This window comes from Fundulus heteroclitus, chromosome 16 (genome assembly GCF_011125445.2).
Source record: "Fundulus heteroclitus isolate FHET01 chromosome 16, MU-UCD_Fhet_4.1, whole genome shotgun sequence".
Taxonomy (NCBI): Eukaryota; Metazoa; Chordata; class Actinopteri; order Cyprinodontiformes; family Fundulidae; genus Fundulus; species Fundulus heteroclitus.
This window is the reverse complement of record NC_046376.1, coordinates 21,143,538-21,165,435: the sequence shown is the minus strand read 5'-3', so window position 1 is coordinate 21,165,435 and position 21,898 is coordinate 21,143,538. Positions and strand designations below refer to the sequence as shown.

The 21,898-nt window shown below is 39.5% G+C and overlaps 1 protein-coding gene across 1 annotated transcript; it reads left to right on the top strand.

The window, feature by feature from the left end:
* The first annotated feature begins 9,368 nt into the window (after positions 1–9,368).
* Positions 9,369–21,474, top strand: sdr42e2 (short chain dehydrogenase/reductase family 42E, member 2). Its single transcript, XM_036148716.1, has 12 exons — positions 9,369–9,958; positions 10,266–10,710; positions 11,755–11,850; positions 14,372–14,429; positions 14,637–14,755; positions 14,841–14,916; positions 15,792–15,874; positions 17,199–17,336; positions 17,454–17,519; positions 17,661–17,724; positions 17,810–17,883; positions 20,901–21,474. The coding sequence occupies exons 2-12, from the start codon at positions 10,267–10,269 to the stop codon at positions 21,141–21,143; spliced, it is 1,461 nt and encodes a 486-aa protein (XP_036004609.1). The 5' UTR covers positions 9,369–9,958; position 10,266; the 3' UTR covers positions 21,144–21,474.
* The last annotated feature ends 424 nt before the right edge of the window (positions 21,475–21,898 follow it).

Here is a 21,898-nt window from a genome sequence, read left to right as displayed (position 1 = left end):
GGCCACAATGACAAGAACGACTGCATGGAGATGCACCTAATTGTGAAGCACGGTGGTGGCAGCATCATGCCGAGGATCAGTTTTACCACCAGAGGTACGGATGCATTGATCAAAGGGCCCTCCTAATTCCTCACATTCACCGGGGAATCCACAAAATTCAAATGTTCCTTCAGCACAACGATCCAAACCTGCATCATCAAAACTGTTTTCTGGGATGAATAAAGCGGGTTTATGCTGTGCTTCTAAAATGGCTCCAACCTCAACCCTATTAAAATTTCTGGACTTTGCTCAACGCAGACTCCATTGTGAGAAACTAGTCATTTTGAGTTGAACTCTACCAAGTCTGCCTAGAATAGTTATCCTGCAAGAATTGAGCCAGAACCTTTTGGATTGCTCCAAAAACATCTGATTTAGCTGCAACGGATATAAAAGAAATTCAAACCAAATATTACTGAGAGTGTATGCATATATTTGAGCTTGTAAGTAATTTAGTGCACCTAGCTCAATTAAACAAAAGTTTTTTTTGGCTCTTTAATTTCTCCACCCTAATAACATTTCAAATAAATATTGAAATCCCCAAAATAAAATGACATCTTTGCCCACGGGTTGCTTGTAAAGTATAACAGTTTTCATAAAGTTGATCATAGGAAGCAAGTTTAACTTTTTTTTTGTCTTCTATACTTTCAGGATCTTTTTTTCCCCTCATCACCTTTCACTGATAAGCTGCACTGCTGCACTTTTCCGCTGACAGGTTAGGTTTGAACATTAAATCAAGAGGAAAAAGGATGAAGTCCTCTTCGGGGAAACTTTCCAGCTGTGGCTCTTTCATCCAGCCTGAATGTGTCTTTACTGAGACGCTGCTTGGTTGGGATACTTGACTGACCGTGACAGCTCTTTGTTGCCACTTTCTGCTGCCAAAAACCTGCTTCTCAGAAAATATCATCTCATCTGCGGCAAATTCCCACTGCAAGATTTTCCCAGAGTTTTGTCACTGTTCATAGTCTGGCTTGTACTTTTCAGCTGGATCATGATGTCCTTATTATGAAAGTGGGTTTCAATCAGGAGCACAATGCCATGGTGACTTTTTTGCCTGTCACAGCAAAGGCTGCTCAACATTTTCTCCATTATTTAGGATTGCAGGCACTGATCAGATCATTATAGCTCTGTGAACAAAGACTGACAGAAAAAGACACGAAATACATTTAATATTAGCGACTATTGTGCATGTCAGAAAAAGCTGTTTGGCGCTCTCTGCTGGTTAAAATAATCTGTGACAACGCTGGTGGATGAAGGATCACATTTATTTATTAACTTATTTATTAATACTAATAATAATAATATTAATAATAATAATGATAAATACCAATATAAATACACATTATTATTATACTGAACAAAACCAATAAATACCATTATTATTAATAAAATAAATACATATAAAAGTAATCAATATATACCAATGAAATCCATAACATGTAAATAACTGTACCTTTTTAAGCTACCTTTTATATTTTTCTATTATGCTGTGTGTGTTTTAATTATATTACTGGATACTATATTATATTATCTCTTTATTTTAATACAATATTTCACAAAGGTAATTTTTACATGACCTTTGTGAAAAATACAATTGATTTCACGGTAATTCCAATATATATATATATATATATATATATAGATATATATATATATATATATATATATATATATATATATTATATATATATATATATATATATATTTATGTGTGTGTGTATGTTAATCAGAAATATAGTGTAAGTCTGATCTGTTGTGTGCTGCAAAATTAGTTTAGCCTGTTATTTTTACAGTTGCTATGTCTGTGACAGTTTTGTATTGATTTGCTGTGTTACAAAAACTTGAGTTGTAGTAGTTGTAGTTTTCAAGTAAACATGCTTGTTGCACCAGTTTGGCATTCCCATCAATTACACAAGTAGAGCAGCACTTAAAGTGATTAAATCCCCCACTGCTAATTAGATTTATTGGTGAATTGGAAATCAAACTTACAGCTAGGTTTAGATATTTAAATAAAACAAAGATTACAAGAACTTTATTCAAATGCAACAGTTATCTTACGGCCAGGGTCTGCTGCAGTCCACAAATGATTCGATCTCCTGCACAGAATCTTAAATCAGGTCTGGTCTCGGGCACACCCCAGTAAAACAATCAATGCTTTCATGAGCTACATCAGGGGAGGTTGAGCTAAGACTTGCAAAGTGGATCTCCAGGAACATTTAGGGCCTTTATTCCATTTTGCATATCCGTTTGTGCAAGGGACGGGTCTCTTCCCTGAACATCTCGGCCAGTTCTCATGACACAAGGTACAGCTAGTGACCGAGGTGCTTGAGATGCTTAACGAGAAATGGACAGTGGCTGCACAATCTGGCATGGTGCAAAGAGGAAGCCAACACCGGGCCGTCACCAGATTCCTGTAGAGGCAGGTGATCAGAAACCCTTGTCTGAGGAAGACCCGTGAGAAGCCTTGATGGCAGCGGCCACTGCACTGCCGTAGATTAAGGAACTCACTCATCACTGAACTCCAAGGCCTACAACCCCACTCACCTGAAAGGACAAGGACAAAGGTTTTACCTTTGAATCAGCGGGAATGTCGGACGGAGGAAAAGACATCTGCTTAGAAGAACACTACACCTTCACTGATGAAGCATGGTGGGTGGCTCTAGTGGTTCTAGACCACAATGTCCATCTGACTTCCTTCCATCGAGCTTACAGGAAACACTCACATCAAGCATTTCTAAAGACATTTTTGATTCAATAAAAAAAATACAATGTTTTTTTTTTTTCCTTTTATTGACACTTTTAGTTCTGCTTTAGTTTCCATTTTGGACCGTGGTCTTCCGCCTTTGATCACCTGATGACTTAATCTGTTTTCAGCTTAAAACCATTTAAATAAATGTCCTCTTCTGTTTTTAAAGCTCTCGCTCCCGTTTCTACTTTGTTTCGTTTTGAAGCTTAACTCACAACCTGGTCACAATCGGGCAGTGTGAAAAACAAATCCATATCATTTTATTTCCCTCAGTTTCAACATTTTGAGAGGAGTTATACCTTGATATCCGTAGGCCCCCCCCTCCATCAGCTGAGGCTAACACTTATGAGCTCAACTATTGATGGTAAAATGCAAAGATTTCTGTTAAAACTGACATAAGCAACATTGAATTCATATTTTTTTATTGATCTTTCTTGCTCTGCACCTCCACTGTTATGCATTTATTGATTTAAAGAGGTCCCTATACATCTCTTATGCCCTCTTTGGTTTTACCCTCTCCTCCCTTTGCTTGGATTTAATATTTATCACTCCTTGGGAGCTCCGGCTGTACCTGAGCTCTGCTCCCAGCGTGTGGGTCAGCCGGGGTGAGGGCTCCCTGCTGACTGTGAATCACTCCTGAGCAGAACATCTAATGAGGGGAGTAACCGAACTCCCCCTCTGTCACACCGAGTGCTGAAATAACAAATGAGCAGCAGCAGACAGGCAGCACAGACCTGCTTCAGCTGCGATGCTCAAAATGAAAGGTACACGGTGGTTTGGTTGTGTCAAAAAAGGTATTATCCTTCTCACACGGGGTATATAAATGTCAGTAAATCCCAAAATACTGCGAAATACCATGTTTTAAACCGATTCTTTTAGAAAAGACACAGAGGAGCACAGCCCAAGATGTGGGTTCTGTGTTTTAAAACATGTGACCAGTGTTGTATAGTAACGAAGTAAAAATACTTCACTACTGTACTTAAGTATATTTTGGAGTACTTTATACTTTTCTCGAGTATAATTTTTTTTAATAACTTTTACTTTTACTTCACTATATTTCTGAACTTAATTGCATACTTTTACTCCAATACATTTTCAATGTTTGGTTTAGTTACTCGTTACAAAAAGAGAGAGAGAGAGACTCACGCAAGTGTTTTGACCCCACCTACTGATTGACTGCGACAAAGTCGGGACTTGCCTGGTCTTGTTCATCACCACCAACAGGTTAACAAGCTGGTTCAGTAGTAAAGCAGGTTAAATTAACCTTGTGGTATGGGTAAAGCATCTGATAGCAGAGCCAGGAGTCCTAATTTTCTTAACTAAATGATACCTGCAGGTGTATCTATTAGCAGGTTTACCACTTTACCACTTCCTGTAGGTTAACTAGACCTGGTTTATCACTTAACCATGTTCTTAGTATACACTCCCTGGTCTAAATTTTACCTGCACTTGGTTGTGTACAATTTTAAAGTGTATAGCACTGACCTTACTTAAAGAAGGAAAACTGAAAGCTTACAAAAAGGTTGTATTTTCTATCTAAACTTGGTCTAAATTTCTCCTGCACTTGGTTGTTTATATTATTTTAAATGAATTTGACTTTCAAAGTTTACAAAAATCTAAAAAAATGTCATTCAAACTGCATTTGCTTTGTTTTACTTTTTACTTATACTTTTTATTACATTACTTGAGTACATCTATTTTTACAGTAATTTTCATACTTAAGTACAAGACATTTCAGATACTTTAAGACTTTTACTCAAGTAACATTTCAGTCAGTGACTTGGACTTTTACCAAAGTCATATTTTGGAGAGGTACTTATAGTTTTACTTGACTCAGAGATTCTAGTACTTTATACAACACTGCATGTGACAATCAGAAACTTTAACAAATCTCATTGGGATTTATGCGACAGACCAACACAGAGGAGGTTAGAGCCCAGTTGTAAAGTCAAAACAACATAAACCGCACTGAGCCTTTTTTTGTTTAGCCCCGTTTTTTCCCTTTTTACCCCTAAATAAAAGCCAGTGCAACCAGTCATTCCAAAAAGAGTAAAAAAAGAGTAAAAACAAAGCAATTGGACTTGTTTTCCGTAGTTTGAAGACGTTTCACTTCCTATCCAGGAAGGTTTCTCAATTCAAAAAGTCTGGAGTAATGTGGAGCATCAAGCTTTATACTACTGCCCAACAAAGGCCTTGCAATGGCTTAGATATTGAGATATTGAGACATTGAGAAAGCTTCCTGGATAGGAAGCGAAACGTCTTCAAACTACGGAAAACAAGTCCAGTTGCTTTGTTTTTTACTCTTTTTGGAATGACCATGACCTGGATGACTGAGAATCTTCACCAGCACGGTGCAACCAGTCGCCTTCAAAAGTCACCTAATTCACAAAGAGAGTCCACTGGTGAGCAGTTTTATCTCCGTAGGAATCCTGCTGTTCCGCGAAGGCCTCAAATGTTTGTCAGAGAACATCGATGAACAAACAGCGTCAGGAAGACGGAGGAACACAGCAGACAGGTCAGGGGTGGATCTGTGTTTAAAGCAGGGTCACGGTGTAAAACAGTGTTCCTCTCTCTGAACATCTCAAAGAACTCCAGACATGCATTTGTATTCGTTAGTTAGTTAATTCGCTGTATATATCCACCTTTCACTGCCAGCACAGCTGCAACTTTAAGCGGCGGAGCATCTGAGAACACTAGTTTTCAAGTCACATATTCTCATTTGGGTTTAGATGTACCTCTAATTCATGACTATGCTTGGATCCGAACCATTTTATCGTAGCTCTGTATGCTTAGCGCTGTAGTTCTGCTGGACAGGGAACCTCCGCCCCTGACACAAAGCTGCTGGATTTATGCAGACAATCAATTACAACCACATGATTGACTGCTGAACCGTATTTTAGTTTAAGGTTATTAAGGTAAAGGGGACCAGACGCTACTGCATGACACACTTTTCAGTTTTTTTATTTATTGGAAAAAAATTAGGAGGGAATATGATTTTCCTATCACTCCACAGTAACTGATGTCTTTGTGTTAATATTTTTGTAAAGTGAATCTCTTTCAAGCAGACCCAGATCAAGCAGACGACTCTCCCTGTAGCTCTACGCCTCAGCAGGAGTAAATGCTGCTTGTCGGGACTTTGAAGCAATCAACTGGTTCCCTTATATAGGAAGTTTTTTTACCAATCTGTATAATATGATCGAATTTGACTTTGTAAAGTGCCTTGAGATGACATGTTTCATGAATTGGTGCTACATAAATAAAATTGAATTGAATTGAATCTAAGAGAAAGGTTTTGCAAAGGGGACAGAATGCATCTGTGTCACCGTGTGATTGATCGTGGAAAACTATACGAGCATGCCACTAAAGCATTGCCAAAAATCTAACTGGACATTGCATCAGTAATTAACAAGGGCCATCCAGTAAAAGAGTTTATAGCAATATAAGTTTTATCGTAGCTGTATTAAATCTCCAAACTGCTTCCGATTTTTTGACAATTTTGCTGCTTGACGCTTTTTCCGCTCCTCCCTTTAATTACTCGCAGCCTATTCAGCCGTCAGCTCAGGATCAGCTGCTTGTCGGCTGCCGGCTAAATAAAACATGAAGCCTCTATTTCTGCTGTCTCCAAAAACACTGAGCAGAGGAAGTGGCCGGCGGCTGCTGGCTTGGCCTTGGTCGAGTTACTTGCCGTCCCAAAGATAACCTCTTTACTTTGTTGTCTTATGTTTTTCTTCACATTTTATCACTGTTCCTACTATTTTTTTTGTCTTAACTGTCATCATGCTCCACTGCGGATAGTGGAGGCAGAGTTACGTAAAGACTTTTGGCTAAATGATACGGCGGATGATGGTCTGCTATCTTCTGAGCACAGATCCATCTTGAACTGAAGAAAATGAGATAACAGATGCAAAATGTATCTCAGTTTTTATCTAGACGTTTGTATCGTAATAACAAAATCATATGTACGAAAGGTGTTCAGCATTTCATCCAAAATTACTCTGTTAAAATAATTAGACCCGTCATTTGCCTTTATGAGTAAAAAGAGACTGAAATCCTAGTTTAGGCTTAAAGTTGTTTTTGTTTTTGAAAAGCTTTTCTTTGCTTGGCACTTCTTCTTTTTTTTGTCCAAATATGAATGGACATCCTAGAACATCTAGAATAGACGTCATATTAGTATAACCACAAGCACTTTAATCTTTAATTTATTCCCATTTTTTCTGCTCTTTTAGGTGCTCTTGGTAATCACATTGCATCACAAACATATGAACACTTTTTCACATTTTGTCACATAATAACCCCAAATTTCAATGTATTCTATTGGATTTTTTTATTTTTGCAATAGATTCAAAAATACTAGATTATTGTGACGTTGGTGGAAAATCATATAGGGTCTTTAAGCCTTTCCAGACCTATTGCTCTGACTTTCTGTGGTCATGAAATCCTTTGAGTGCCTGGTGCTGAAGCGTCTGAAAGACATCACAGGCCCCCCTGCTGGACCCCCTGCAGCAGAGGACGCTGTCAACCTGGGTCTACGCCTCATCCTGCGTCACCTCGACCAACCAGGGGCATACGCCAGAATCCTGCTTGTAGACATCAGCTCAGCTAAAATGAGCCGACACAGAGACAGTTTTCACCTCCAGGCTTTGTCTCTGCTGAACACCTTCCAGTCAGGGTAGCCAGCTACCCTGCAGGAAACAATAAGGATTCTTGCACTAACTCACCTAGCTTTTTATCCCTTGCACGAATATATGTAGAGATACAGGTTATAAATAATAAAAACCTCTTGTAGTCCTGAAACATGATTTTTGTTATAGATTGTAGTGGCTGTTTTTCTTGTCTGCGTGTATTTTTCACAATGCGGGCGTTGGAATCCAAAGTCAAATCCCTTGTTTGTACCCACAAACTTGGCAAACAAAGTTTATTCTGACTGTGATTGTGATGTGAAGGACATTTGTACACTGCAAAAACAGAACTAAAAATAAGTAAAAATTTCTTTAAATGAGTGCATTTGTACTTGATTTGAGCATGTAAATAAGATGGTTTGCCAATGAAATAAAATGTTTCCACTTAAAATAGGAACAATTCAATTCCATCATCTTATTTCAAGTGCAGGGTGTCTAATTATCTTATTTTAGGGGTAAAGATACTCATTCCATTGACAGATAATCTATAATATTTACTGGCTCAAATCAAGGACAAATAGACTAACTTTAAGAACATTTTACTTGTTTTTAGATCAATTTTTGCAGTGTATTTAGTCCCATGAATCAATGATTTCTTGCACCACCTTTTGCTGCTGTTTCCACCTTAGGTCATCTGGCATATGCCTCAATCTGGTTTGCCATCTGGAGACCGCAAATGTGCCAATTTCTTTCTGAAGAATATGCGTGACAGCCCAGACAGATTAGTTGGTGATGTTGCGTTTAGGGTGATGTGTAGTTTTAGCCTTTCCCACGGCCAAAAAATTTGTTTGTTGTCTCATCTGATTGCTCTTTAATATGATTGCTGTGTCCCCTACGTCACTTGTAGTAAATTCCCTCCGCTTTCATCCAGCATTTGCCAAATTTTGCCACTTTTCTACTGAGACCAGATTTGTGGTTCTGTTGGCAGATTCTCCCACCTGAGCTGTGGGTCTTTCCAGCTCCTCCGCAGTGACCACAGGCCTCACTGTTTCTAATTAACGCTCTTCTTGCCTCTGTCATTGTCCGTTTGGGTGGACCTCCATGTAGATTTGTAAGATTGGCCGACACTGGTGTTTTAAGGCTGATACTGATTGTTCTGAAATCAGTCTAACCGATGATCGACATGTGCTGCCGATTTTTTTGGCGCCGATTCATGAGGCCGATATTGTTTTTTCTTGCTCCATTTACATCATAAAAATTACAATGATGGCACATGGTGCAAAAGGTTTCAAAACTTGATTTTAAACCAGCTAATATAAGGAATCAGCTTCAGACCGCAGTTTGAAAGGTATTCAGATAAAAACATGCATAACGACTCTTATGGCAGCACTTCTCTAGTTTAATGGGGAGAAGGAGAAGAAAAAACTAGAGCTGGATGATATAGAAATTAAGGCATATTGATAAAACAGAAATCATATTGATGGATATCAACAATTATCCACAAATTCAAATAATTTTAAATGCAGCCATGACCATTTTATACTGTTGCTTGACACTGAATTAGAACTCAACCCTTTATTCAACCAACTTTTTACCAAAACTGCAAGTTCTTTGAAAAGAACATGCTTGCTGTTTGTTATGTGCCAAAATGCAAGTTTGAACTCTTAATACAACGTCTTTGAAGTTGCATTATTAACATGTTTTTTTTGTCACTTTGTTGTTAGTCAAGTCTTTATGACTTTATGAGATGGAGGGGAGCTTTTCTGTTTGGTCATTTCACCTTTACACACTTTCACACTTGGTAAAGTAACAAAGGGTTTCTAAATTTAAAACATGAAAAAGCTCAGTGAGGTTTTTGTAACTGTAATAATAATCATAAAAACAATAGCGTTAGCCACTAATCTAAAGCATCACATCAGCTGTGTGGACCCATTACTGCATGTATCTTTTTTTTTTTATCGGTCCCTGAGATATCGGGGGAACAGTTCTGGTGAAACGTAAACGCTGTAAAGAGACGGTGTGGGTCAAGGTGACTGATTCCCACACATCTTTTTATCTGTCATTCTGGCCTCAGCAGGCTTTTCCGGCTGGTCTCTGTTTCTCAGAAGATAAAAAAAAAAGTTATCAGATTCAGGAAGTTTGACATCAAGTCTCGTTTTATTTTTCAGTTTTACCAATGTCTTTAAGAAGAGAGAAGGGACCTTTAATTGAACTGTATAAAAAGTTTCACCTTCAACCCCAGTTTGACAAAGTCTGTGATGAGTTAACTGAGAAATGACTGCAGTTTTCAGGCAAGCAAAAGCCCGTTCTGTCATGGAACAATCATAAAATGTCTAAATACATAACATACTATTCAAACATTGAACTGTGGTATCAAATAAAGGAGGAGGCGATTCCCGCTGCACGCTTCATCCAGACATTACGGAAGGAGATCCTCCCAAAGCTGGCCCAAGGGTGGAGCTTTGGGAGGGCCCACGCATGCGGCAGAGCTGGAATTTCTTCATAAGGCAGCTGGCAGGAACAGGTACCAATGTAAGGCGAGGAGGAGCTCTGTAAGGTGAGTCAATTCATGAAGAAAAAAAAATCCCAGCAGCATCGTAAAACAAATTTATTTTTATTTATTTAACAGGACGAGTCAGTGCTAAATGTAATATGCCTTTTTGTATATACTTTAAAATGAATGCCGTACAAGGCACCTAATAACAATTTTTGTGCAGTTTAAACTCGTCACATTGGGCTCACAGTGGGAGATGCCAAAGTTTGAAAAACATCAGCTTCTGTGAACATATACACTAATAGGGACATGCATGATTGATAAATAAGACGGAGATTTAGCAAAAACCGCCTGTTTCTCTCTCCACCAGGATGTCCATGGACCTGTACAGCCCCAACATGGGTGAGAATGGGGCCTCCATGTGCCAGATGAAGCAGCTACCCTGCCACGGCGTGCCGCTCCTTCGCCTGCAGGCTGGTGGGCACCACGCACACAGCCACTCAAACCTCCCTCACAAGCCGTGCTTGAGCGACCCATCGCTGGTGGCGGCCTCTGGGACAACCCCTGCCCTCCGGCAGAGGGTCAGCGGTGCCACGGCAGGAACCTGCAACAGCCCCAGCTGTGCTGCTTGGAGACATGGACAGGTGGGAACAGCAGCCTGGGACGGCCAGAAGGGGAAGGTGCTGGTGACAGGTGGAGCGGGATATTTTGGCTTCAGGCTGGGGAAGGAGCTGGCCAGCGAGGGGATGACCGTGATCCTCCTGGATGTGAACAAGCCTCCCTGGGACATTCCTGAGGGAGCGATCTTCTTCCAGGTAATCCTCAAGGGTAAAGAAACCCTTGTCCTGCCTTTCCAGTAGCTCTGCCTTTTTTTCCTACTACTTTTCCACTGATGAAAATATCCTGCAGTCACTGTGGTGATGTGTTGATAAAATAAGAGTTATTGGCACTAATTGAGTGAGTTTTCCCGCTGTGGATCAATAAAGGATGTTTCTATTCTATTTAAATTCTAATTAATGAGCTATACTGAAGACTTAAGAGATTTTTTTTGTGTTTCAGGTTTAGCGTTTCTTATGACCTATTGCCACATAATATCATGAATAGGATTCATTAACCTCAAGCTAAATTCTACTTTATATTAAATATAAAGTTCTATAATATAAAATGATAACAATCACTCTATATTAAATATAACATTATGTTAAATAAAAGTCCACTTTTCTTTTTCTTGTAATTTTTAATATATTTGTTAATTATTTTTGATTTTTGCAAAATGCATTGAATTGTCATTTTCATATTGTCTAATAATGTTGTGATTTATGAAATTATTTATAATAGCTTAGCACATTTATTATTACTATTATTATTATCATTGTTATTATTAGTTAATTTATGGTTTATTGCTTTTCATTTTATTTATTTACCTATTTGCTTGAAATAATTATTTTTTCTTGAATTAAAAATCAATCATTTAATAGATTAATTAATATTTAATTTGGACTTGGTTCCTAATATTTGCCCTCCTGCAGTAACAGCCTGAGCAAACAGAGCCACTCGTACAGCTCTGGTTAGCTGTGTAATTGAGCTCTAGCTCTGCCGTACATACGTACGTCAGGTCAGTGTGCTGGAAACAGACGCAGGTGAGCGATCTGTTTCAGAGCACCAGCTGCCGACTGGGTCACAGAGAGTGGACACCTGAGTCAGGTTTCACCCAGTTGGCGGCTTTGCCTTGGTCATTTTATTTTACTTTTGAGTAGCTTTGCTGTCGCTTTTGGTTGTTTTCACAGCTTCACAGTTGTTTATTGTTTTCTTGCTTTGTCTGACCAGTTGGATAAAAATTGTTTTACTGTCTCCCACAGAGCGACATTCGGACCTATTCCTCCCTCCATAAAGTGTGTGAAGGCGTGGACTGCATCTTCCACACCGCATCTTATGGCATGTCTGGCCCAGAGCAGGTGATCTTCCTTCTCACCGTCTAAATAAGAGTGAGAGTTAGCCTCAGTGAACGTACCTGAAAGGTACGGCAGCCAGACAAGCCTCTGAACTGTTAACACGTTATCCTCGCAACCGAGAAGTCCTCCGACCTGAACGACAAGGTTTTTGTCACTGTGGCTGTCCCAGTGGATTAGTCATAAAACAACTCCAACAATAGAGTCGCCTACCTGAGTCAAACCTGTGGGGCGTTATTAGTTGTAGTCCCAACGTGGTAATGATCAAAAGGCTGATTTTTGTTTCAAAAAGAGGAAATGTGGATGAGAACGTTTCCTTGTGACAAAGAAAGCACCGTTCCTGTAAAGTATGTTGTCTGAATTCCTCTAGTGGCGTGCTGAGTGTCAAACGTGACTTGAGATGCTTTGGCGAACACGTGCGTTCATTCCTTACTGGAAAGCTATCTCTCTGTGACTGAACTCACATGCTAAAGTATTCACATGCCTACAACTTTTTCACTTTTTCAGTGCGCTGTATGGAGATGTGACAAACCAACGTAAAGGTTTCCAGAATCAGCAAAGGAAAAGGAAATTGAGCCACGGTTTTGAACGACTGTTATGAATAGAAATATGAAAAAGTAGGCATTTGTACTTAGCCCCTTGAATCTGATACCCCCAAATAAAATCCAGTGCAGGCGCTTGCTTTAAGACGTCACTTAATTGGTAAATAGAGCCTACCAGTGTGTAATTCCATCTGTGTATAAATCCAGCTACTCTCTGAAGGCTTCGAAGGTTTACCAGCAGACATAAGGTGAATTTTAAAAACTCTGGAGGGGCTGCAGACAGCAAACGCTCTGGTGGAAGAATTTGTTGATAGGAGAAATGTTAGTCACGCACTCTACAAATCTGGTCCTTATGCAAGAGCTGCAACTGACGTTATTGAAATAAATCTGTACAAAGTCCCGGCTACAGTTTTCCACAAGCCATGTAGAAGAAATGGCAAACAAGTGAAAGAAGGTGCCCTGACCAGATCAAAGCAAAGTCTGTGTTTTTGGCTTAAGTAGAAAATGCTATGGAAGAATAAAACTAGCACTACACGTCACCGTAGACACACCATCCCCTCTGGGAAAGACAGTAGTGGCAAAATCCTGCTGTGGGGTCAGGGAAGCCGGCCCGAGCGGATGGACGGTGACTGGAGGCAATTTGATTTACAATGCTGGAGGAGACATAAACGCCAAATGCTTGCAGCGGTAATTGCAGAAGGGGTTGATTCTCACAGGGGTGCTGAGTGTAAATGTATGCCACACCTTTCAAAGAAAATGCATTCTTTTTCTTCAGTTTCACAGTTATATGTGCAACTCTGGTTTGGTTTATCATACAACATCCCCAAAAGATTAACTGACGTTTATAGTTGTAATGTGGGAAAAATATGCAAAGGTTTAAGGGCTACGAATACTTTTGGAAGCAACTAAGTCTACTTAGCTAAAATTCATTGGAAATTTGAAAATACTTCTGAGAAACAAAGATTTTCTAACAAATGACACCTCCAGTTTTGTACAATGTTCTTAAATTCATTAAAATTGCAGCAGAATTGTTAAACCATTTCTCTTCTGTTAAATCCTTTTATAAGGAAACATGCAATGTCAAACAATCTAACCACAACAATCTTTCTGCAATAGAAAGACAGACATTTATTTTGAATACATACCAGTGTCCCCTGTGTAAACCTAAGGGTCACTAAAGGTCCCACAGCAGCACTTCAATCAGATTGAGATCTATACTTAGATTGGACCACAATTCTTCTCTTTTTTAGCCACTTTTTTGGAGATTTGCTGCTGTGATTGAGGTATTTTTCCTGCGATCTGATTAATTATCCCATATTTGACTATAATACTGTAATTTACTTAACAGGAATTCATGCTCAACTCAATGACTACAAGGTCCCAAAGCCCAGGGGCTGTAAACCAAGCCCAAACCATCATTCAGTCCATACTCGTGGTTGAAATCCTGAATTTAGCAAACATGTTATTCTTTTTTACAGCCAGGAAGTGCAACTTTTCAAACTTTGCCAGGGCGCCATATTTTCCTGCTGTACAAACATTCAACAAATCCAAATGGTCATTTTTTCGAGATGTAGTTCATAGGTTATTTTTTTACGATCAACTTTTGTGCAACGTCATTGTGACTTGCGAAAGAAAATTGGCTAAAATGTTTCCCACCTTTAAATAACCTTTCTAGATGTCAAATAAAAAAAGACTTCAGTAAGTCTGGAAGTGACTTGCTTATGTCTTTCCTTTCTGGCATTGGGTTAACACTCACCTGTATGTAATCTATGAATCCTGTTCTGATGGTGATCTGTTAATGAAGTGCATCAATTTGCAGCTTTTGGTCGCCACATTTCCCTGTGAAATCCTACAGAAGTAGTTAGAGTATACCTAGTTTCTCCACATGCAGCTTCCTTTAGGAGACACAGTGAGCAAGTTTAGCAGACCGTGATATGTGATCTAGTTAAGTGACATAATTTCTCTCCTGTTTTTCTGAAACCCAGCTCAGGAAGGAGCAGGTGGAGTCAGTCAACGTCGGAGGAACCAAGAATGTCATAAAGGGTGAGAAATCATCTTCGAATAACCGGTGCTGCATACAATTTAGTATCAGGTATGAAATATGTGATCAGACACAGTGTTTCCTGGAACTTCTGCCTGCGTAGCTCAGTGTGATTTCACTCTGTGACGTTTAAAGAAGTTTACTTCACCAGCTGTTATTCATCCAAAGGGTATAACTCTGTTCTGTGGCGTGATCGCTTTTTATTTCAGTGTGTATAGAGAGAGGCATCCCCAGGCTGGTGTACACCAGCACCATCAACGTGGTGTTCGCTGGCAAACCGATCGTGGATGGAGACGAGGCTTCGGTGCCATATTTGCCTGGCGATTTGGTGAGCAGCGGTGCAACACGTCTCGATCCGTGCACATGTTGCGTGTTTTGCGAACACACTGTAATGAATCCGTGTTATATTCCAGCACATTGACCACTACTCCAGAACTAAAGCGGTGGCGGAGCGGATGGTCCTCTCGGCCAACGGATCCTCCGTGAAAGGTGCGAAAAAGATCAGTGAGAGTAGGACCAGACGGAGCACAGATTTATAGGAAAAAGCTTGCGCCTAAAGGAGAATGTAATCAATCTTGTTTGGTCAGAGGTGCAGACAGAGGTGTGCAATTCAATACACGGTGCACTGAAGCGGTCACTCGATGCCGATCTCTAAGGCTTTTCCGGCCTGCGTGTACAAGTGTTTATCTTTTTGTCATCTTAAAACCTCAAATTCTTATGTTTCGTACTGGGATTTTAGATATTAGACCCACACAAAGTGGCGCCTAATCATTGAAGGGGAAGGAAAAATGGGCAAAGCGGGTCGTGTATTTGTATTCAGAGTACTTTTTGCAATGAGCTGGGCTGGATGTGCACCTTATGGAGTCTCTTATTCCATTCCTCTGTGTAACCCAGCAGACGACGAGCGATCATTATCCCATACATTTAATTAAGCATAAAGCACGCAGGTGTCACGTTATATACCGCAGGTTAATGTGCATGTATCTGCTATCAGAGGAAGTTTTTTCCGTTGGTATAAAGTCACCTCAGCAGCAGGAGGGGCGTAACAGAGCACATTTACATTTTAGTCTCCTCGTAGCTTCTCTACTCTTTTGCTTTCATGCTGTTATGTTGCCCTTGGACAAGTCATATTATTTGACTTTCAGATTGGGACCTTGCATAAAAACATGCCGTGACCCTAAGCATAGCTTTTTTTTCTTTCTGTACTATTTGCATGTAGCTCAGCGATCCTTCATTAAAGTGCAGTCAAACGATCGAGCGTAACTCTTTGTTGGCATACTGCATTACATTAGACAAATAAGTTTGGTTTGGTTTTGACCCTAATAGAAAAACTTGCACATTCATTCCTGCACTTGTTTCAAAAGGCGGAGGGACACTGCAGACCTGCGTCCTGCGTCCCTGTGGCATCTACGGACCAGAGGAGAGGAGACATCTCCACAGAGTGATGGTGAGCAAACAGCAATGTGTTTTCTGCCATCACTGAGAGCCTCTCTGGCAGCACGCCGGTTTGAAGTCTCCATTATTGATGAGGCTCTCCAGGCATCCGGTTACGTTGCCTTTTCTTCCAGCTTTTTCCCCTCCAAGGCAGCAGTCTGAACAGTTTGGGGAGGTTTTGATGTAGTATTTAGCCAAGAAGCCTAAGTCTGAATTTTTCTGCAGGTATCCTATAGCTTTCAGCAACTACAACTGCAAGAACCTGGCCATTAATGTTGACGTAACAATTAGCTTTTCTTTTATTTGAGTAGGTTTCGATCAACTTTCTAGGAGTAGAAATTGACACTTGAGCAAATAATTTACGTTCTAATCAGCTATTAATTAAGAAAATCAATCACATTCTTGATTAATTTAATTTAATCACAATAATAATAGTTACCCATTGACAGCTGGAGATAGGCACCAGCACCCCTGACAACCCCACAAGGGATAGACGTGTTAGAAAATGGATGGATGGACAATAATAATAGTAGTAATGATAATATTTATTTTAACATAATGATGTAAGACAACTATTTACTTTATTAAAATGTCAAAGGCAAATTTATGTGTATAGCACACTTCAGAACAAGGACAATGCAAAGTGCTTTAGATGATTCAAACATAGGAAAATAAAAACAGAATAAAAGCAAGTTGGAATAAAATGTAGAAAAATATAAACTAAAATAAAGCATAGGAAAATAGGTACCGAAAGCAAATATTAATGATTTTAAAAACAGTTGGACTACAAACGTAAACTTACTAGAAAAGTCAAAGACAATCCTACACAAAAATTGATGATTGGTTAACATTTGTTATTTTATAGTTTAAAATGCGTGTTCATACATTTATTATAGAATATTCAAATACAATGTTTTGAATAATTATGCACCCCGAAAAATGCAGTTCGGAATGTAAGGAGTAAAACCATATATAGTTATGCAATAGAAGTGCTATTTTCTTTTTACTTCACTTTACAATTATCAGAATTATACCCATAATAAGATGTCTAGAAGTGGAAATCTGTTATTTTCACAAAAGAAAAAAAGGAGAGGGCGTGGTTCTCCTGTCTCCAATGAGAATGCTTTTTATGCCTTTTAGATACCTTTAAATAAAATCATCCATAGATCTGAGTACTTGACTTTTTTTACTTTTTAAAATTACGTTGTCCTGAATTAAACGTTAGAAGGCTTGTAACTTTCTACATTAGATCATTTTGTTAATAAAGCGAAGTAGAAAAAGATTAATTTCATAGACAACCGACCCGTAAACTGCCTGCTTCTTGTTCTTTGTGTCAGATGAACGTGGAGCGGCGCCTGTTCAGCTTCAGGTTCGGAGACCCAGCAGCCAAGATGAATTGGGTCCATGTAGATAACCTGGTCCTGGCCCACAAGCTGGCAGCTGAGGCTCTCACAAAGAAGAAAAGCTGCGTCGCTGTGAGTAGAAAAGCCACAAGACCAGAAATGCGTTGATCTCTGCCACATCTTAAGCATAATCTGAATTTATTTGTCCCTCCCCCACCACCACCACCACCTTTTTTTTTTTTTTTGCAGAGCGGGCAGGCATATTTCATCAATGATGGCATTTCCGTCAATCTCTTTGAGTGGCTGACACCTTTGGTGAGTCTAAACCTGTAGATAGTTTTTATCTAATTGCACATGAATCTAAAGACTTGGAATAACATTTCACACTTATATGCAGTTTAATCGGAAAGCGTTTAGTCCAAAGTGTTTTTAAATCGTCTTTCTCTCTCTTTGCAGTTTGAAAAACTGGGCTACAGCAGACCCTCAATAAATCTGCCGGTTTCACTCGTCTATACAGCAGGTAGCTCACCAGTCCTTCTCTTTTCAAAGATATTTTATTTAATATGAAGATTTACCGCTGACTCTTTAATTTCCCTCTATTCCAGCTATTCTGGTGGAGTATTTACACGTGATTCTGAGACCGGTGATCAAAGTGCCTCTTCTCTTTACCAGGAGTGAGGTAAGCCCGCTTTTCTCTGTCTCTTTAAAATCTCCCATCAGGAGTCTTTGCTTTGGGAAAAGTCAGACAGAAACAAAAGCTGTTCATTTGGTCCCTGATAGGAAACACCTTAACACAAAAAGGTAATTCAGAAATGAAAGCGAGAATGTCACAGTCATTTGAAAAAAGAAAAATTTAGCACTCCTATCTAAAGATCGCAAGTTAAGTGTCTCACTTCCTAGACATAGCAAAGCATTTTTTTTTTCACCTGGAAGTGATTTCTTTCCTCCCACAGGAGTAATATTTCCTGTTTGGTGATATCTAAGGAGATGACATTCCAGTGTGGCTGACACAGCAGAAATGCTTGTAAGGCTACATTTTTTTTATATTCTTTTTCTGGGTTTTGTGGCCTTTTTGGCTCGTTTTTTACAAAGTAGGCTGACAAAAAAGGGTTGTTGTTTTTTTAAGAGAAAATGGAAGACATGCAGCAAAGGACTCAAGGGCTGATGATCGTGCTCACATCCCCTGCGCCATCGTGGCACGCCCGTTAGGCTACATTTAAACAATCAGGGGATATAGCAGAAACGCTGTGTTTCATTAACCTCTCTTTCACTATCGTAGAAACAACATTTTTACTTACAGGCAGCTTTTATGTGAACTTGGTTCAGTCATTAGGCCTCCAGAGGGAAGAATGACACTGAAATCTGGTTTGAACAAATGAAATAGGTGAGCTGAGGACTGATGTCACAGTCTTTAGAGGTCTGGATCAAAGTGTGTTCTTGTGAAAAAAAAATAGTCTGGACCTAAATCCTTTTAACAATGTTCAGAGATGCTTTTTCTATCCAGTCTATCTGAGCTTGAGTCATGTTGCATGAAGAATGGGCAAAACCCTCAGCCTCTAGATGAGCAATGCAGCTGAGTCTCTGACAGAAAGAGGCCTCGGTGTCTCGGTAGGTCTGCAGTTGATCCATAGTCGTTCCATCTTTAGAAATGTTTCTAGAGAGCACACCTTGACCTGTTCAACAGATCCCCTAGGCTGAGACACTGATTTTTGCAGCTTCCCACAGTTACTTTGGGCCTCTAAGCTGCTTCTCTCGTAACGTTCTCCTGGCCTGGCTTTTCAGGTGAGGACGGGCAGCCATGCTTTGGTAATCTCGCCATTTTCAGATGATGGGCCGTGTTGTTCAAAGCTCAGGATGCTGTCTGATAGCAAGGCTTTAAACCTGTCTACAGCTTTCTTCCTGACATATTTGCTGTGCTCCTTTGTCTTCATGACCCTGTTTGTTCTAATAAACCTATGAGGCCTTCGCAGAGCAGCTGGATTTGTACTGAGATTAAATTACACGCAGTTATTTATCTATTTACTAACCACAGTGAAATCACAGTGAAAGGCAAAGTTAACCCTCTTCAGATTTTCATTCATAAAATAAGATCAAAACCACATATCACTTGCCATCCGATTCAAAGTTACGCAATACTTTTTGTTGGTCCTACAGATAAAACCCCAATAAATGCATTGAAGTTTGTTGTTGTGATGCGACATACAATGTGGAAAGGGTGTGAATACTTTTGCGGAGCATTCTATTGTCTCACCTTATTTCACTTTAAGAATTTATTCATATTTTATGTTTTACCTATTTCCTAGAAGTAGTGACGCATTTAAGTATGTTATTTTATTGAGTCTTCTTTGTGCAAAACCATCCACCTTAAACCTTCAGACAGAAGCACTGGAGTAAACACACTGACAGTTCTTAGCTTAGGTCCTTGCAGCAAGATGCTACATAGCTTCTATGACTCTGTTGTGGAGAGGGTCTCATCTCTTCTGCCATCATCTTGGGGTCTCAGCATCAGAGCCACTGACTTACAAAAGCTCAACAAGCTAATAAAGGATTAAGGGATTAATGAAGTGTTTTTGAATTGATTAATAAGAAAAGTCACTGAGATGAGAGTCTGAGCTGAGGAGTTCAGAAATAGCACAGACTTCCATTGCCTGATTGAAAGTATGAATCTGGAGACCTGGTATTAAGCTGTTGAATGAGTGGATTATTCTTTAAATCACACATCTAGTATATTTGAGTAAGGTTAGTTGATCCAACGTGCTTTTGCTTTGAAGCAGCCTCAGGAGGCCTCTGTAGTGAGTCCTGAGGAGTCTTGGTCGCAGCCCTGTCAGATCCTCATGAATGTGTCATGAAGCCGAAACCAAAGCTGAGCGGTGTGGACCTTCACCCGGAGCTAATTCTGTCAGACAGCTGCTGCACGCCACTCGGATCGATGATTGCCCCTGTGAATAAAACATAAACCACAGTGGGGTCAGAGCAGGAAGTTCTGACATACTGTTAACAGGAAGTTACATCAGTGGAGAGCGGCTGTTGCCATGGTGCCATGCAGGAGTTTTTCTTTTTTTCTTTTTTTTGGTTTTTGTATGTCTTTAATCACATTTAATCACAAGGAATATCAAATACCAGATCAAGGTATAAAGCAAGTGCATATATATATATATATATATATATATATATATATATATATATATATATATATATATATATATATATATATATAATGCTTTTTTCCCTAAACGTTACCTTTATCCTGATCATGACAGAAAAGAATGACAAACAGAGGGATTGCTACGGTAATTGTCAGGTCTAACAGGATGAGCCAGACTGTAGTCTTTTAGTCCCTGGCTGTAATGTTTCTAATATACAGGCAAATGAATATACCAAGCATGAGTCATCCAGAAAACTCTGCTGATTTTTAGTAAGAACATGAAAATGAAGATGGAGGTAAAAAGGTGTGTGCTTTTAAAAAGACAATAAAGGTCAGTTAGGAAAGTGGAAAGCTGGTAAAAACTGTCCTCTGTGTGAACATCCCATGTCTGCATGGTTGTGGCAGCATCATGCTGTGGGGCGGCTTTTATTCAGCCCGCAGATGCCGATGAGTTTATCAGAGTTAGGCTCAGGCGATTTATCTGGATTGCACCTTCAAATGTTCAAGGGGCTTCTTGAAATGATATCTGAGTGTGTCATCTTCTGCTGCAGGTCAGAAACATCACCGTGAGCCACACCTTCAAGATCGATAAGGCCCGTCGAGAGCTGGGTTACAGCCCGAAGCCGTACAGCCTGGCAGACTCCGTAGAGCAGTACCTGAAGAACCGACGGTCTCGTGCGCCCCGACTTCCTGTCAACCTGTCCTACATCAGGCTGCTGCCGCAACTGGGTGTCCTGCTGCTGCTAATGGGTCTCAGCCTGGTGCTGTTCCTGTTCTACACCATCCTTAGTTAGGAGATAAATACTTGTTACGATGTTGGATGGAGATGCTTTCAAAGCTACCGTATTTTTCGGACTATGAGTCGCACGTTTTTCATATTTTAGCCGATCCTGCGACTTACAGTCAGGTGCGACTAATATATGAATTTAGATGGTAAATCATACTGAACGACATGAACCAAGTAGTAAACTTTCATACTGTTAGCTTAGCATGTAGCACCGTGATGCCCACCGTCTAATTTCAGCGTAATTAATTAGACCGAAATGCTCTGACAAACTTTCCTGGTTGGAGTTGGTGGCTTGTTGTGCTAATTTACTTCATTCAACCTCCCAGGTATGTTGCATAAATAAATAAATAAATAAATGCAACTCATTGTCCGGTACGACTTATATATATGTTTTTTCCTCTTTATGTTGCATTTTTCTGACTGATGCGACTTATATTCCGGAGCGATTTATAGTCCGAAAAATATGGTAATTGTTGCAACAAATCTTAAGACCTCTTACTTGTGGGAAATAGGACACATCAAGTGTCCTGTTTCTATTTCTCCTCATCAAATAAGAGCTCATTTCACCAATGTAGGTTTATAAAAAGATTCCTCTTCCACTTTTTAAAAATCATCTAAGTCTGATTAAAAAAATGTTTAAGAAATCTTGAAAGTGTTAAGGTACGTTTATGTCTAAGTTAAGAATGTAACAGTTTAATGTGATTATTTGGGCTGTTTGATTAAATGAAGATATTGCTTTGTATTGCTAATATTCACCATGTC

What these genes read in the sequence shown, in the direction of transcription:
- sdr42e2 (XM_036148716.1), top strand. Translation starts at nt 10,267, where the DNA reads ATGTCCATGGACCTGTACAGCCCCAACATGGGTGAGAATGGGGCCTCC. An exon ending in CATATTTGCCTGGCGATTTG is followed by an intron (nt 14,756 to 14,840) that starts GTGAGCAGCGGT and finishes GTTATATTCCAG; the next exon opens with CACATTGACCACTACTCCAG. An exon ending in TTCACTCGTCTATACAGCAG is followed by an intron (nt 17,725 to 17,809) that starts GTAGCTCACCAG and finishes CCTCTATTCCAG; the next exon opens with CTATTCTGGTGGAGTATTTA.